General features: G+C 39.5%; 1 protein-coding gene across 1 annotated transcript in view; it reads left to right on the forward strand.

Moving 5' to 3' along the window:
- The first annotated feature begins 9,009 nt into the window (after positions 1-9,009).
- The window catches only part of CLVS1 (clavesin 1), a 104,648-nt gene continuing 99,976 nt past the window's right edge, over positions 9,010-13,681 (forward strand). The window contains 2 exon segments of the mRNA XM_061602406.1: positions 9,010-9,066; positions 9,068-9,465. Coding sequence (XP_061458390.1) covers positions 9,010-9,066; positions 9,068-9,465 — 455 coding nt within the window.

Consider the following 13,681-nt stretch of genomic DNA (forward strand, 5'->3'; position numbering starts at 1 on the left):
GAGATTTTCTAGGCTTTTGTGGCATAATCAGATGATAACAGAGATTTTCCTGGTATATTAAAAGTTAGTGCAGTGCCAACAAGTAAAATGACGTTATATAACATCATGATGTCATGCACCAAACAGCAAAGGTATGAATTTTCTCTTTGAGCCAGTAGTAGGTTATCATTTTAAAAATTGTTTGTTGATTTGCTTGCAAAGACCCAACTCACAGTTTAATGTTTTTTAATTTAGAAATGTAATTTTAAACAGATTTGTTGATAATCCTCACATTTTTGTTGACTCATTCCTTCTCTAAAAATCATAGACAATGTATAAGAACCAGACCTTTCAAAGGAATGATAAAAGTCTGTGATAATCTTAAACAAGCATTAGGATGATTGGATGTGCAATCATAAAACATTGTTTTTACTTTTCACAGAGCCTTTGCTCTTCAGCTTTTACTTATCTAGAGTAGCAATAGCTTATGTAGTCTGTTTCAGTATTGGGTTCAATAATTAGACAATGCAGAACTGGGCTTGTGGATCAATGCTTGACATAATGATACATATGCAGAAAAAATTAATAAGTAATTTGAAACTGTTTTATTCAGAAAGGTTTGTTTGCTTTGTTGATTAGTAGCTTATTACCTATCCCCAAAGCAAAGAAACCTAGTTATCTTGAAATCAGTAGTCATTACTTCCAAGTCAATAAAGACTGAAGTATTTGTCATACCAGCCACTGCAACGTCTTCATTTATATGTATTCAACTGTTAATCTATAAAGCAGTATTCTTTCACAAGACACATGCATACTATGGGGAAGATGAGACAACTGAGGAAACGAGGGTGAAATCTTGTCATTTGCTGAAAGCACTTGATAGTTCTTGCAATTCAGTGGTAAATGTTAGCCATTATTGTATTGCAACACTTATCTGTACAGGTAAAAGATGGACATGAGTATGATCTTTCAGGGTTTATTTTAATGTGCAGCTAGACACATTTTGTGCAGCGCCAAAATGTGTGCAGTGTGAGATAAGTTTTTGTGCAGCTGAGCATATGGGATTTAATGAGGAGCTAGGCAGTTTCTAAAAAAGAAATAGATGAGAAAAGATGAAATGAAATAGAAAATGAAGATAAATACTGCTTCCTTTCAAATCTTCATAATCTTATACTACTAGTTAGTGCTTTTTTGGTAAGAAATGAGGTGCCAGTACTCATATCTTGATAAAAGTATTGTGGATACCAGCACAAAATGGCTGGCATGGGCAGCAAAAAAGAGGTGCAGGTACTCTAGACTGGTGAGTACAGTCACAACAAAAGCCCTGCTAGTAGTATACTATGGGACTAATTACTTGACTAGTTAGGGGACAGGCAGTGTGCTAGCAGGCTGCTTGTAGGAAAAATACCCTGTGATCTTTGGTTGTTGGCCTTGAGATTTATCAGTAAATGTTAGAAATGGCTCGTTCAGACATTTACCACCATTGACCATGGTAAATGTCATCATTCACTGGTTAGTTATGGAAAATTGTGCAAAATGTGTATTTTGCTTTGAGATTTATAGGTGTTGGCATTTTTCGGGTTTTCTGTCTAGTATTCTGAGCCTCTCAACATTTACTATAACATATGGAACTAACATACATAATGCAGTGGCCCTGGGTATGTAAAGGAGCTGATGCCTCTCAGTCTTATTCCCTTGGGAAGTAATTGTGGAGGTCTTTTTGTCAAGTTTCTATCCTGCATATTTCATACAATTAAAATGAAATAAAGTAATTTATTACTTTAATAAAGTAATTTATTAACCTAATGCTCTGCAGTTGGAACCATATCCTGTAATACTGAGTCATTTTACAGTGCCGTCTGGTTTCCCTTCATGCCCACACACTTCCCTTCTGGCATCACTGCAACAGCCTGTTGAACAACCACACTTACAAGCACTTAGCTGGTGCTGTTCACTGATGCAGTTTTGTTACATTAATTGGAGCTTCCTGAACTTACCACATTTGTGGAAAACCAAATGTACTCTGTCCTTGTTGCTTGCCCTTTTATATGATGTGAATAGTTGTTCATCTTTGGAAATTACTTGAAGCTACTTAGAGGGAAAGCCCAATGTAAATGATATATTATTGCTGTAAAATTATGGACACTCTTTTTTTTATTAGAAAAACATGAGCTTTATTTTTGGTTATTGTCTTGGCATTGTAGCCCCGTCCTCCTCCTTTAGTCAGAATGATTTACCACTTTTTCCTCCCATCTTTGGCTGTGTTCCTTTCTTTAAAAACAGCAACAATCATGTATATTAGGGGTACCCAATCTGCTGCCCAGCAGATGTCGTTGGACTCCACTCCCATCAGCCCCAGCCAGCATGGCCCAAGGGTAGCCAGTACTGGGCATCCAGTGCTGTGCACCTGACCTCCCATCAGCCATGTCGCTGTGCTTACCGGGGAAAGGAGGACAGTGGAGTGGTGGGAAGGATACTGTGGTGCAAGTGTACTTGTGGAGCCAGTCTGGTGCTCCTGCAACTGCCCCCATGCTGCAGGGACCTTCCTGCCGTCAAGCCCCTCTCCCTCCCAGTAAACCCAGTCATGTGAGTGATGGGAGGCCAGGTACATAGTACTATTTCTCCCTGCTGCCAGCCACCCTGGGAGGGCCAATGGACAGGGATGATCAGAGTTGTAGTCCACAACATATGGAGGGCATCACATTAGCTACCTCTGATATACATATATGCAAGTGTAATTGTTATTACATGCAGAATTCCAGACCACAGTTTAAAAAATGTCCAATGTCTTGCTCATACCACAACTAGAAGTTAAACATTATTCAGTGCATTGCTCAGACTACAGAGACAATTGTGAACATAGTGTTATGCAGGAGCTCTGTCTGCGAAGGCAGAGAAAATCAGAAAAGGAATGAAAATGACTAGAAGCGCAATCCAAAGATCTGCGGAACAGGTGGATCTTGGGTTGTCCTGGTTGAGCTGAGGCTATGCCAGCGTAACCTCATTCCAGCTCAGCCAGTAATATGCCATCGTAAGTCCTGAAACTTGGGGCTATGCTGGCTCAGCCAGGCCTCAGCTGATGGAATCTAAAGTGGCAGAATGTACACCTGGGCAAGTCCCCCAAAAGGGGCATTCTGGGGGCATGGTGGAATGGGGCAACGAGAGACTCCTATTCCAAATCTCTTTTAACTCAGTAATGCGACCTGGCAACCTGGTAGAACATGCACTGGTGAAAAGGATGGTGTAAATCAAACTCCATTATAAAGGTTTGTTTTTCCTTTGCCAAGTTTGGGCCAGCTCAGCTGGTAGTAACTCCTGAACAGAGTTTGGAACAAGGATGACTTATGCTGGCTTCCTCTACTTAGGATTGCTCTACAAGTGGGCAGGCCAGCAGGAAAGCAAAAGCACACATGAGATCATAATCCAAAGATGGGAAAGTAGTGTCAATGGTCCAGAAGACACTTTAAGATGGGCCTCAGCCAACAAATTAGAGTTTTTTTTAAAAAAGTGATATTCCTATATCACCATTATCTGTATCTCTGTGCTCGCTACTTCCACTGTCTTCTAAAGAGGCCCAGCTAGTTTCAGTAATTCAAGTATCATAAATCCAGCATGCATTTCATATACAATACTAAAATGAAAATAATTCCTCTCTATTATTTCTTGAGTCATTAACAGTGGATGTCTATTCAAAAATAAGTTCCATTAAGTTCAGTGACACTTCAGGTAACTGTGGATACTTCCAGGCATGGACTTCATACTGTAAAACTGGATAGTGGAGATAATTGGCAACAGGATTTTTTTTAAAAAAGTATTGGATTTCTCCCAGAAAAGATACATCTGGATTAAATGTGGAGAAAAAAAATATATACAATGGCATTTTGATGACAAAGATGTTATGTGCGGGGGATCACATGCATGAAGAGTACTGATTCCACAACAGCCAATCTAGAAGCACCCTATATATAGGGTGGCAGTCTTAGGCTGCAATCCAATACACACTTACCTGAGAATAAGTCCCATTGAAGCCAATGGAGCTTGCTTCTGAGTAGACATTTATTGAATCGCACTGTTAGATTGTGTATTTATTTATTTATTTATTAGATTTATATCCTGCCCTTCCTCCCAGTAGGAGCCCAGGAAAATTTTAATTGATGGGATTTAAAACTGAGGGTGTCTGTGTTTGGTCTGCACATGTGATTGGGAACCCACAGCAAAGTTTCAATTGCAACCTAAAACTAAGACAAACTGAGAAGCAATGCACTGACATAGATGGGTAATAATGTACTGCTATCTACTCTGAATCATATTTTCACTGTTACGTTTCTATACCACTTCCCACACCTATGGTTTCTGGATTGGGGTGTGGGAGGCATGTACATGTCACCTGTGATCCATAATAACATTTTATAGTACCTTCTTAATTAAGAAGTGCATGCACTTTGGGCAAAAGGTGGGTTCTGTAGTGCCTTATGGGGTAGCCAAGGTGGTGCCCTCCAATATTGCCAGACAACAACTCCCATAATTCTTGACCACTGACAGTGCTGACTGGGGCTGATGGTAGTTAGAATCCAACAACATTTGGAGCTATCCCTGGGAATCCTTCCATGCATGGGCAATATGACTCCAGTGGACTGGAATGAGCTTATTGAAAATATAATTTAAGGATTCATTTGAGAAAGTTCTGTGAGAAACAGTCTACTGTGCACAGAGACATTTTTATGAATGAAAACACCATGGCAGGCAAGTGTTCAGCCACTAGGTAAGCATATCTCAATGGAGCAATAGTAGTTAACACCCAGTAATGCTTTCAGGAAACAGCCCTGCTGTTCAAAGCAATATTGATCATTCCGGCTGCCTGCATATTGCTTTAAAGCCAGATGTTAGAATGAAAGAATGCTTGTAAAAACAAATGATTTACCAGCGTGTACAATAGAATTTCTTTCTAATACCCACTATAGTACAGTTACTACAGAACGCATGTGTAATGTAGGATATTTCATACAAAATGTAATCCTGAACAGCCATGATCTGGAAATAAATTCCACTGAAGTCAGTAAGATTCATTTTTTAAAATAAGGTCCTCATTCAGTGCTGGACCAGTATGTATCTGCCCATTAGATGGTTGGCACTGTCAGAAATGAATACCATATTGATAGCTACTACCCCACATACCCCATTGCAGAATTCTATTTTGCAAACTTTATTTTGCGAGTGCTGGAGCACATATCTGTTCTTACTTGATGTTCTTGGTATGTGCCTTCAAGTTGATTATGACTTATGGTGACCCTATGAATCAGTGACCTGATTATAAACCACCCTGTTCAGATTTTGTAAGTTCAGCTCTGTGGCTTCCTTTATGCAATCAATCCATCCCTTCCTCTTTTTCTACCCCCTTCTGTTTTTCCCAGCGTTATTGTCTTTTCTAGTGAATCATGTCTTCTCATTATGTGTCCAAAGTATGATAGCCTCAGTTTCATCATTTTAGCTTCCAGTGATAGTTCTGGTCCAATTTGTTCTGACACCCAATTATTTGTCTTTTTCGCAGTCCATGGTATCTGCAAAATTCTCCTCCAACACCACATTTCAAATGAGTTGATTTTTCACTGTCCAACTTTCACATCCATACATAGAGATTGGGAATACCATGGTGTGAATGATCCTGACTTTAGTGTTCAGTCATACATCTTTGCATTTGAGAATCTTTTCAAGTTCTCTCATAGCTGCCTTTTCCAGTCCTAGTCTTTAATTTCTTGACTGTTGTTAATGTCTGTGCCAAGGTATTGATAATCCTTGACAAGTTCAGTGTCCTCGTGGTCAACTTTAAAGTTACATAAATCTTCTGTTGTCATTACTTTAGTCTTCTTGATGTTCAGCTGTAGTCTTAGTTTTGTGCTTTCCTCTTTAACTTTCATCAGTGTTCATTTCAAATCATTACCGGTCTTAATGCTCTCACTGTAGCAAGACTGTCTCCTTTTCAAAGCATTATATTGGGGAGGGGAATCAGAACTGGGGGCCAAAGGAATTCTCCCCAGGCCATTCCCCCTCCTCAGGCCACATCCTTCACTGGTCCTGCTCTATAAAAGTGTTTTGCCTGGCTGGGATATGTCCATGAATTGCTTCTTGGAGGATGAAGGGCTGTGTTTAGGAATATATGTATAGCAACCTGTTTTTGTGTGGCTGGAAGGTAGTCTTCTGTGCAAAGCAAGGGTTGCATCCATTTCTCTGCCCGCTTTTGCCTCTGGCCCAGCCCACCATTTACATGGGCCCATTGAGTGAATTCTCAATTCTTCAGGCTGAAAAAGGATGTAGTGCAAAACAAGCTCCCTACTTTACCAAACCAAACTTCTGCATCAGTTTTAGTACCTAGGCCATCACAGGGAACTGGAATAACCTTTATGACAAGATGCTTCAAACTTTGAGATAGTCATCTTTAGCAAGGTTATACCATTGTTTTCTCCAATAAATAAATGCGTATATTATGAAAGTGAGATGCACATCTCAAACAAACAGTAAATATACAGCAGGGACATGTACTCAGGAGTCAGGATAAGGAATGGAAAGTTCTGTCAGTTTCTGTAGTCTCAGTTTCTCATTTCCCAATCTTAAATTCAGTTCTCCACATTTCTGCAGCAATTTGCAATTTTTTTTAAAAAAAAATTCCTCATGAAAATTCTCCAACATTTTTCTGCTTTCTCCTAATAAACACATTTTTGTAGGCAGTTTTGACTAATGTACACATTTTTGCAAGCAATTTGTCATCATATAATGCATTTTTGCATGTTGTTTTCACTCATATAGACATTTTAATGCACCCTTTCCCCTAACATATGCATTGTATGGTTGCCAAACAGCATTGCAAAATTTGAATAAGTGTGAATTTTGAAGGATGGCTGTGTTTCAGTTTTCATATTGTTTTGGAAAGTACAGATTGATAGATTGAAATGTGAACTGAATCAAATTTCTCGCCCATCCCTAGTCATGATTGGCCATGGTTCTATGATGCACATACACTGTCTGACTGGAGAAGGTGATCTCCCTTTCACATTTTGCCTGTTTGCCACAGCAAGGAACAGCAAGGAGGGTTTTTTTAAATTCCCCAATCCAGTTTTGGATCTGATCTGGTGCTTTGGAGTTGCCCTGATCTGGGATGGTCCTGGACCAAACCCTCTCAAATCTAGGCCCCAAATAGGTTTTAAACCATAAGTAACAATGCAGTTTGGGGGAGAAGAGAAGGAGATGCAGGCAGGCTACCTGGGTCTCCTTCTTCCTCATTGTCACCTGACCACTCCTCCTTTAGAGAGCCCCAGGTTGCTCTGGGTGGACCAGATCTAACCTAGTCCTGGAATGACCTAAATCAGCTCAATTCAGTTTGGTATCTAGGAATCAGATGGAGTAGTACACAGCCCTATTCAAAATGCTGAATAATCGATCAAAGTACCGGTAGGTAGAATTAAACAAACCAGAAGCTTACCTGAGTTTCATGTGCAGTCTGATGCACATACACTGCACACTTGCACAGGAACTGCCATGCATTTATGTAGTCCTATCTCTCACAAGAGCTTTTCCACTCATTTCATTGCAGGGAGGGAGTGGTTCTCTCCATTGAAATGTGCGTCCATGTCCATGCATATATTCCTATACATTGCTAGATCAGATGATTGTGCTGTCTGCATGGAAAATACTTCCATTCTTATTTTAGAGAATTCCACAAGCAAGAGTTGTGTGTGGTGGGTCAAAAGATATTTGCCAATCTGACTTACAGCAAATTGATCCCATGCAGATATAGCTAAATGTGCTCAAATTAAGTTGTTAAGATAAAAGAGGAGAAAATGCATTGTAGACAATGGCTAAGTACTGTGCTTACAAGGAATAAAAATGCTAAGCATTGTCAGTTGATTGTTGGTGGCATGAGACCTTGCTCAGTTCTGAAATGTACAAGAGAATAAGATATTATAATATATCAGTACTCAAAGGCACTCTGCAGTTTACTCATATTTAAATGAATGTTACATCCTCAATGAAATATATGTCTAGAAATAGAATCATAGCTTAAAATAAATACAAATTCCCCTGAGTGAAATTTACAGTTTAGCCATGGGCCAGTAAATAAATCTTATCACTGATAAAGTGAAAACTTTTTTTAAATGTTATTGTTACAACAAAAGTAATCCAGAGTTATCATGGAATGTGTGAATCTGCATATCTGGGAAGCTGTGAAGTTTCTGTTGTTTAGCCTGAAAGAGATTTAGCCAAGGCCACCCAGTTGGCTTCATCAAATGGGATTTGCAACTCTGTTGTCACTGGCTCTCCAGGCTTCTTTTGTGAGATTGGCTGTGGGCACTGAAGTTGAATCAGATCCGCAATAGCTCATGCACATCCAGCTGGTGGCATTTGTACAAAGGGCATGTGCATGCTGTAGATAAGGAAAGAGGCCATCAAGACTCTCCCAGGCCACTCCCCCCTCCTGAGGTTACACCTCACACCAGCCCTTCTCCACACCCTCCCTGAGTGCTTTTGCCTGGCTGGAATGTAGAAGTGCCATTATTATTTGTGTTCTAATTAAATAAGGAATTGTAATATAATGTTAAATCAGTGCAATTTCAGCATTGCTAAAGGCTCAGTTCAATTATAAATTCATCTAGCTGTGTTCATGAAGCTTCTATATTATGTATGCAAGATATATAATCATAGCATTGTACTAAGTACCTCATTCTAAAACTGTTAAGCTTTGGTCTTTAAATTTTAATCTGATCTGCAGTAGCAATCATTAAAAAAAAAGAAAAATTACTTGGAATGCTTGGAAATGTGTTCACTCTTTATCAAAATGGTTTTTATATATGTATTTATTTTTCAGAGAATCATGATACAAGTGATTTATTTCTTTGGATGGATTCCTAGGAAATGAACTGAATGTGAATGTCCTTGGATATTGATGAAAAATACCTACTAATTGTATTCTTCAATATATTACAAAAAGAATGCAAAAGTTAATTGCCCTTGAATGGATTACTGCAGACTATTAGTTGAATGGGACCAGAATATCTTCTAATCAAATTTCTGAAGTTAAGGATTTGGAAAAGAGACTTTTGCAAAGATGACCCATTTACATGCTGGGCTCAGTCCAGAGACGATAGAGAAAGCCCGCCTTGAACTTAATGAAAATCCAGATGTTTTGCACCAGGATATCCAACAAGTCAGGGACATGATCATCACAAGGCCTGACATTGGGTTTTTACGTACAGATGATGCCTTCATCCTGAGATTTCTCCGAGCCAGAAAGTTTCACCAAACAGATGCCTTCCGATTACTGGCTCAATACTTCCAGTACCGTCAGCTGAACCTGGATATGTTCAAAAATTTTAAGGCTGATGATCCAGGGATCAAACGAGCTCTGATTGATGGATTTCCGGGAGTGCTGGAAAATCGCGATCACTACGGCAGGAAGATACTTTTGCTTTTTGCAGCCAACTGGGATCAGAGTAGGTAAATGTAGATAGCGTACTTATATTTTTTATTATTAAAACCCCCCCACAATTCATTAGCTGATTGTTAATAGCAATATTTTTGGCAATACAAGTATTTGGTAATTGTTTTCACAACCAGAGTTGATTTGATAAAAGTGATAGTCAAAGTTGTGCATGAAGAATTCATTTCATTCTTGCTTCAGATATGGACTTTTCATTTTCCCATACATACTGCAGGATTTAAACAAGAAGTTTACAAGAAACACTTCAGTGCCTATTCTGTTACACAGTTGGTCATATGTGGATATGTGATACGATAATTGTGGCCACAGTTGCAATGATGTATTTTTTAAAAACTAGAGAAGAAAAAATAATATGCAACTGTGCTGGTAAGTGCCATGTGATCACAAAAGCTCTGCCTTCTAAACTGAATAATCTAAAGAATGAAGGGGAATCCTTTTCTCACAACTAATTTTTCCATACCAGCTGGTGCCCATAAATACTGCGTTATTAACCCAAGAGTTATAAATGTCAGACATAGGTGTAAAGGGCAGATTATTACTGCTATGTGAGATTGCAAAAATCACTGCAAATAGTTTAAAAGATATTAATCAAGTCAAACTGCTTGCCAAAAAGTTCTAATTTGAGAAATGTGATTACCAGCAATTCCTCAAAACAGAAGGGTATTTTTAAATGTTCTCATACATTCCTGTGATAATCTCTGTCATTTAATACAGGCCAGTAAATGGCTGGTAAGAAGAAGTTATAGGCACTGCCAAGAAATAATTACTGTTATTTTTCAGCTTCCTGCATGTTAATGGTAAAAGATCTTTGCAAAACCTCAGGGTCCATCTTTGGCTATTAACTATAGAGCTGCCAAGATTGTTGTCTGTGGCATCAGCACAGAAGTTTATGTGACAGATTGAAGTCATTAGTTCAGACTAATTGCATTTTACTTAAAACAATTACATTTTTCAGTCCATCATATTAATATTCTTGTGGGCAAGGAAAAATAGCTTTAAGCAGAATAATACACTGATGCAATGACCTGTGAGGGGGTGAGGTGGATAATGTAGGAGACATTCAGAGCTTGGAAAAGTTACTTTTTTGAACTACAACTTCCATTAGCCCAATCCAGTGGCCATGCTGGCTGGGGCTGATGGGAGTTGTAGTTCAAAAAAGTAACTTTTCCAAGCTCTGCTAATGTATTTCATTCAGTCCGGGTTAAAACTCCCCATCCTGCTGTATGAATCATTTGTAACAGGAGACGGAAGTATATAGAAAAGATAGTTAAAGGGAAACACAAGGTCCTTATAACCTCTGTCTTTTGGGCCCTTTGGCCCAGGTTGTGACAGTTGTTGGTCTCATAAGACAGATGTTCCAATCCTGCTTTTGTAAAGCGTCCAATAGCATAGACAGACAGATGGCTCCTCATGTTTCCTCCTGCCAAACAGCAGGGACAAGAAAATATCTCACTAAACCAGGAGATAGGAGAGCGGAGGGGGTGGGAGATTAAGAGGTCTCAGAAGCTAACAGCACAATCCTAACCATGTATAATGAGAAGTAAGTGCTCTTGAATTCAGTGGCGCTTACTCCCAGGTAAGTGAGGTTGGAATTCCAGCCTAACTGACATGAACATTCCTCTGTAATATTTCCCCACATAGTCAAGTCTAAGAGAGTTTAGGAACAAACCATCAAGTTCCTTAGAGAGTACATTGCTTTTGATGGTTTAGGTAAGCGAACCAAGCCATGTTCATTTATCCTAAACTAGTACAAATATGAAGGAGCTGTCATCTTATCAGTTATAATCCAGTTTGAAAATGTATCCAAAAAGGGTGACATTAAAAACCCAGAGTAGATTTTCCTTAACTTTTATTATATTAGGCCCAGATTCAATCCCTCAAATACTAAGCATCTAATCCTGGGTGATCTCTTGAGAGCTGTAGAGGGGCAGGGACAGGGTAATTTTTTTTAAAAAATAGCAGATTATGTGCAAAATTATATACAACATTATATGTAATGTAAATATAATGTATGAAAGGGAAGCCCCATGCTCTACTATATTTCTTCACCATGATATAAGTATATTAATAGTATGTATTTTTATACAGTTATATGCATTACTGTATGTATCTGTTTATGTGCTGGTTACTTTAGGAAACCTGGAGGATATATGTGCATAACATGCATGTAATAATATACAAGGGTTGGGCTTCACCCCCAGCCGCTGCTCTGCGCTGCTCACCCCCGGCATCATGGAGAAGGAGGAGGCTGAGAGAAGGAGCCTTCTAGGTGGAAGGATAGAGCGGTTGTCATGGCAAAAGCCTCCCCAGCAGGACCAAACTGTGGAGGAGGAAGAAGAACAGGAAGAGGAGGTGCCACACCATGGGGAAAGTGACAGGCTGCAATGGGTGAATATCTGATTAATTCTAACCCACCCACCCCCGGTCAGAATTAAGCAGATTTTTCACCCACCCTAGTCTGCAGCCTCTGTGGTGTGGTGCCTTTTCTTGCTGTTCTTCCTCTGCAGTCTGGCCCTGCTCTCAGAGGCTTTTGCTGCAGCAGCCGCTTTATCCTTCCACCTGGGGGGGGTCCTTCTCTGCACCTCCTCCTTATCCATGCAGATTGGATTGGCAGGGGGCAAATCCCACCCCTATAGTATATATATAATAATGTGCATAATATGCAACAATTGTTTATATTTTTAGCAGAATTGGGAGGGAGAACCCTTGCTTCTTATTAAGAGTAGGGAGCAAGACATGAATTAGAAAAATCCATGCAGATAAGGCCAATATTAAGATTTTCAGAAAAACCCATCCTTAGTTTCAACATGCACTTAGTACACATTGCAGTCCAAATTATGCCTGCATTTAGCCAAGCTGGTTTCCTGGCTCCTTCCTGGATTTGTGGGTAACACTGGGACCAAATGTATTCTTTGCATATGCCATCTGCATTGAGAGAAAGGGTAGTCTTAATGTTTCCAGGGCTGCAACTCTTGACTTGAGGGAGTCTTTCCTGCAGTCTCCAACAGCTGTGTCTGATAGTTCCTTGACATATTATTACTTCTAAGGTTCGGAGCAGGGGACTGTTCTGTAGAGGCCCCAATGCAATACCTAAAGAAAACTTGTTTAGTCTATCTTGGCTTATTTTTAGGAAATTCTGCAAGCCAAATCTTTTTTAGCAGGATTTTAGCCAATTGATATAATTAATGTTTTGCTGTTGTTATTGATGGATGGCTTTACTGCACAGTTTTTTTATTAAGGGTTTTTAAGAGTTACAAAAAACAAAACAGAAATATTTAAAATAAATGGTCAATAAAATGCAACTCACCAATGTAACAAAAGAAGAAAATTCTAATAATTGAAAAAGTCTGAACAAGCCTTTGGATTTTGAGACCATATTTTGATGCCAACAATTTCTAGCTATCTGTTGCAATCTCAAATCAATTTTACCATGATAACATAACTAATTCCTTACAGATGGAAAAATGGTATTAGGAAAAGAGGAAGGAATTTGAGATTGCCTAGATTATTCAAATGAGAGGAAAAATGTGCTCACTCTGTTGGCCAGCATATTGATAAAGGGATTGGTAAGCCTTCAAAAATCAGCAAGGCCTGATAATCAAGGTAGCCATATTGGTTTCTGGGGATTGTGTGCGACAGTCTGCTTGCCTGCCTTTATTATACAGAAGCCTCCTGATAAGTAAGCAATCACCTCTGCCCACTGATTAGTGTTGGAGGGCTAGGGATGTATTCCCCCCTTCCCCCAGGGCCATAGCTCAGTAGATAGCTCCAGGGACAATTGAATACAAGGGACTGGAGTGCTGAGTATCTGGGGAAGATGTGGGTCCTTTGCCTTGCTGTGCAAGATCATGTGCTGCTGTAGCAAGGGGATAGAGAAAATATGTGTGGCTGCCTTGACAAGGCTCCCTATGAGTAGGGGCATGCACAGGATCTTTACATGGGGAGGGCTATGCCCTCCATACATGTTCTTCAACTCACACTGTTGATCAGGGGTGCCAATAGGATTTTCTGGGCCCAGTACAGCATGTGTGGATTAAACCTCTCTCCCAATCTACAAATTAGCATAACATTTGTCATATGCCAATTTATGCCTCTTTTGTGGCAGGAGTGGAGGGCCCAAAAATAAATCAAGTAATATCCTGTCAACAGGTGAAGCTTTCCCCATAATTGTATTTCCATACTAGAAAAGACTCATCCTGTTTAATTTCTGTC

The sequence above is a fragment of the Rhineura floridana genome, chromosome 1, assembly GCF_030035675.1.
Source record: "Rhineura floridana isolate rRhiFlo1 chromosome 1, rRhiFlo1.hap2, whole genome shotgun sequence".
In the NCBI taxonomy this organism is placed as follows: domain Eukaryota; kingdom Metazoa; phylum Chordata; class Lepidosauria; order Squamata; family Rhineuridae; genus Rhineura; species Rhineura floridana.